At 39.5% G+C, this 3,659-nt stretch overlaps 1 protein-coding gene across 1 annotated transcript; it reads right to left on the bottom strand.

Moving 5' to 3' along the window:
• Positions 1 to 1,102: 1,102 nt before the first annotated feature.
• On the bottom strand, positions 1,103 to 1,514 carry LOC132867894 (cystatin-B-like). Its single transcript, XM_060900865.1, has 2 exons — positions 1,389 to 1,514; positions 1,103 to 1,301 (listed from the first exon to the last, which is right to left on the bottom strand). Exons 1-2 carry the CDS (start codon positions 1,488 to 1,490, stop codon positions 1,173 to 1,175), a joined length of 231 nt encoding a protein of 76 aa, XP_060756848.1. The 5' UTR covers positions 1,491 to 1,514; the 3' UTR covers positions 1,103 to 1,172.
• Between the last annotated feature and the right edge of the window lie 2,145 nt (positions 1,515 to 3,659).

Raw genomic sequence — 3,659 nt, 5'->3', positions numbered from 1 at the left:
ACACATCCACCTCACGTTCCACAGCTTAAACCTCTGGTCTCTAGTTTTCTTCCACCGCCAACACCCCGACACTCTTCCTAAAGCACCTGGAGGCACTCGTGGAGGGGGGGGGGGGGTACTGTCATGCTCCGCCCTGGACATCCACTCCGGAGATTACAGATCCCTCACACCAGCGCCGATCCAGATCCGGGACAAGAATTCCTTCTCCCCTGTACTCACTTCCTGGTTTTCACTGCTGCTTATTTAAAGGCCATTCTCAGACTGTTTTTGCCAGAATGTCTCGTTTGCTTCTCTAGCCATTTCTGTGCCTCTCTTGCTCCTCATGGTTTTCCTCTAGCGATTTTCTCTTGTCCATGGTTTCTTGCACTAAGGGTCTTTTCTTGTTTATGTTTTTTTGCGCTACCATTTTTGTCTTTGCCTGTCTCATGTTCTTGTCAAGTTGTTTGTTCTCATTTTGCCCAGACTATTTTTGCTATTTGTTTTTCATCCTGTTTGTTTATCTTTTGTCACACCCTTTCTTCCCTGTATTAAATCATCTTATTGATTGGATTACTGTCTGTGTTCTGTTTTTGGATCCTAACTTCACCATACCTCCACCAGCCCTAACAAAAGTAGGCCAACATTAAGCTTAAAACAAGTCCTGACTTCAACCCTGTTTGAAAATATATGGATCATGCTTAGAAGTTGAGTCCATGCCAAGAAAAAAAATTTAATTGAACTCTACCAATTCTACCATGATGAGTCGTGAAATATCCAACCAGAATTCTGCCAGAAGCTTCTTCATGGTAAACAAAAATATGTTTGGTCAAGGTGAATCTTGCAAAGAGACATTTTACCAAGTATTAGGTGTGCTATATGTATATTTTTGACCATGTGTTGATTTCAGAAAACCCAAAGAAAATTAAAACTTATGCACCAAATTCTAGTGTTTTTTTTAAAGATGTATGCTGTACATTCTGCCACAGAAAAAGAACAGTTCAAAGAAATTACTGAAAGCCCAAATATTGCCATGACATTCATGTTACTGTATGTAAACTTCTGACCGTGTGTGTGTGTGTGTGTGTGTGTGTGTGTGATTTATTATAAAGAGACTGTAAATGACTGATATTTATCACTGCCATTTTATTCATTGAAGAAGCTCATTGCTTGACAGTTCAGGACTTAATACATGTTCAGAAGTATTCGATGGCGTCCTGATGGGTTTTGGCTGTCTGTATTCCATGAAGTTGCAGGCTGCCGCCAGCATGTGGCAGCATTTTATAGACACGCAGGTGAACAAATTCCTCACCACCTACATGGACCTGCAAAGCACATATGTAAACAGATATTTACCTCTATTGATGATCGTTAAACACAAATTCAACTGTGCAAGCGTGTTTGAGTCCTACCTTGATGAAAAAATTTGTCCCAGCTACCACCTGTGACTTGTAGGATTTAGCAGTGAAGATGTCAAATGTTTTTCCAGCTTTTTCCTCTGCATGAGGTTTCATCTGTGATTTCAAAAACAATCATTAGTAGTCAGGACTTCCATGACTTGACTTATGACCTCTACACATAGCAGTTATTGATCATGTTTGTGATTCAACAATATGACTCCTAATAACCTTTTACTGACTGACACACACACTTTTAACCAGCAGTTTTACTATGAATGGAACAGCCTACATTTTTCTTTACAACCCTATTTCCAGAAAAGTTGGGATGTTTTCTAAAATGCAGTAAAAACAAAAATGTGATTTGTTAATTCACACAAACCTTTATTTAACTGACAAAAGTACAAAGAAAAGCTTTAATGGTTTGACTGACCAACCTAGATGCATTTTGTAAATACAAACAAAGCTAGAATTTGATGCCTGCAACACACTCAAAAAAGTTGGAACAAAGGCTTTATTACCATCGTATTACATTACCTTTCCTTTAAAATTTTTTAATCATCTGGGATCTGACAATACTAATTGTAGCAGTTTTGCAATTGGAATTTTTGGCCATTCTTGCTTGATACAAGACTTCTGCTGCTCAACAGTCAGTGGTCGCCGTTGTCTGATTCTCCTCTTCATGATGACACATACATTCTCAATAGCAGACAGATCTGGACAGGCAGCAGACCAGTCAAGCACACGCACTCCGTGTCTACAAAGCCATGCTGTTATAGCCTGTATAGAATGAGGCCTGGCATTGTCCTGCTGAAATAAGTATGGACTTCCCAGGAAGAGACGCTGACTTGAATATGTCTCTCTAAAATCCCAATATATCAAAAGGTACCTTCACACACACATGCAACTCACCCATGCCGTGGACACTGATGCCCCCACACACCATCACACATGCTGGCTTTTGCACCTTTCTCTGATAACAATCTAGATGGTCGTGTTCACCTTTGGCACTCAGAACTCGACATCTGGTTTACGGATGCAGTGGTGGACTGTTAAGAGACAACAGTTTTCTGAAGTACTCTCAAGCCCATTAGAATGATTTTATTATCATTGTAAATAAATACAATGAAATTAAATACAATCCTTGGTACAAAAAAAAGTGCGTCTAAAAAACCTATGAAAATAATACAAGATAAACTAAAATATATCATTTTTTAAAAAGTTATTTAAAACAGCAGTCATCACTCGCAAACATTCACATGCTGTGGTGTGGAGGGCATTGCACGATCCCATATTGTATTACTGAATGTACAGGTTTGCTTTATTTAATGCCTTTATGGCACTGGCATAGAAACTGTTCCTAATCCTGTTGTTACAGGTTGTTAATAACCTGTAACATCTGCCCAAAGAAAATTCATTGAAGGAAGTCAATTAATTTTCTTTGGGTTTTCTGAAATCAACACAGGGTCAAAATTATACATACCTTGTCAAAAATATACATACAGCACACCTAATATTTGGGTAAAATGTCTCTTTGCAAGATTCACCTTGACCAAACATTTTTGTTTACCAAGAAGAAGCTTCTGGCAGAATTCTGGTTGGATATTTCACAACTCTTCATAGTAGAATTAGTAGAGTTCAATTACATTTTTTTTCTTGGCATGGACTCAACTTATAAGCACGATCCATATATTTTCAACAAGGTTGAAGTCAGGACTTGTTTTAAGCTTAAATGTTAGCCTAATTCATCCTCCACAATCAGCTCTGATGCGTGTTTGGGTTCCTTGTCCTGTTATAATTCCCAAGTCGTGTTCAAGTTTCTGATGGTTTATGCTGAAGAATTCTGAGGTAGTCCTCCTTCTTCATTATTCCATCCACTTTGTACAATGAACCAGTTCCACTGGCAGCAAAAGAGCTCCAGAGCTTGATGATCCTACCACCACCAGCAGCTGGTACAGTGTTCCTCTGTACATGGTGGTCATTGTGGCCAAACAACTCGATCTTTGTCTCATCTGACTATACGGCTATCCTCCAGAAGGCTTTTTCTTTTTCCGTGTGGTCAGCTTCAAACTTTAGTTAAGCTTGAAGGTGTCAATTTTGGAGCAGGGGGTTATTTCTTGGATAGCAGCCTCTTAGGCTACGTTTACATTAGACCGTATCTGTCTCGTTTTCTTCGTGGATGCACTGTCCGTTTACATTAAACCGCCTGGAAACGCCGGGAAACGGGAATCCGCCAGCGTCCACGTATTCAATCCAGATCGTGTCAGCTCCGGTGCTGTGTAAACA

The sequence above is a fragment of the Neoarius graeffei genome, chromosome 19, assembly GCF_027579695.1.
Source record: "Neoarius graeffei isolate fNeoGra1 chromosome 19, fNeoGra1.pri, whole genome shotgun sequence".
Classification (NCBI taxonomy): Eukaryota; Metazoa; Chordata; class Actinopteri; order Siluriformes; family Ariidae; genus Neoarius; species Neoarius graeffei.
The sequence above is the reverse complement of the archived record's forward strand: the minus strand, read 5'-3'. Positions and strand labels throughout refer to the sequence as shown.

Bases quoted from the DNA above. Each gene is read 5' to 3' on its own strand.
- LOC132867894 (XM_060900865.1), bottom strand. From the start codon at position 1,490: ATGAAACCTCATGCAGAGGAAAAAGCTGGAAAAACATTTGACATCTTC. The intron at 1,302-1,388 runs GTAGGACTCAAA...TGTGCTTTGCAG, and splicing joins GGACAAATTTTTTCATCAAG to GTCCATGTAGGTGGTGAGGA.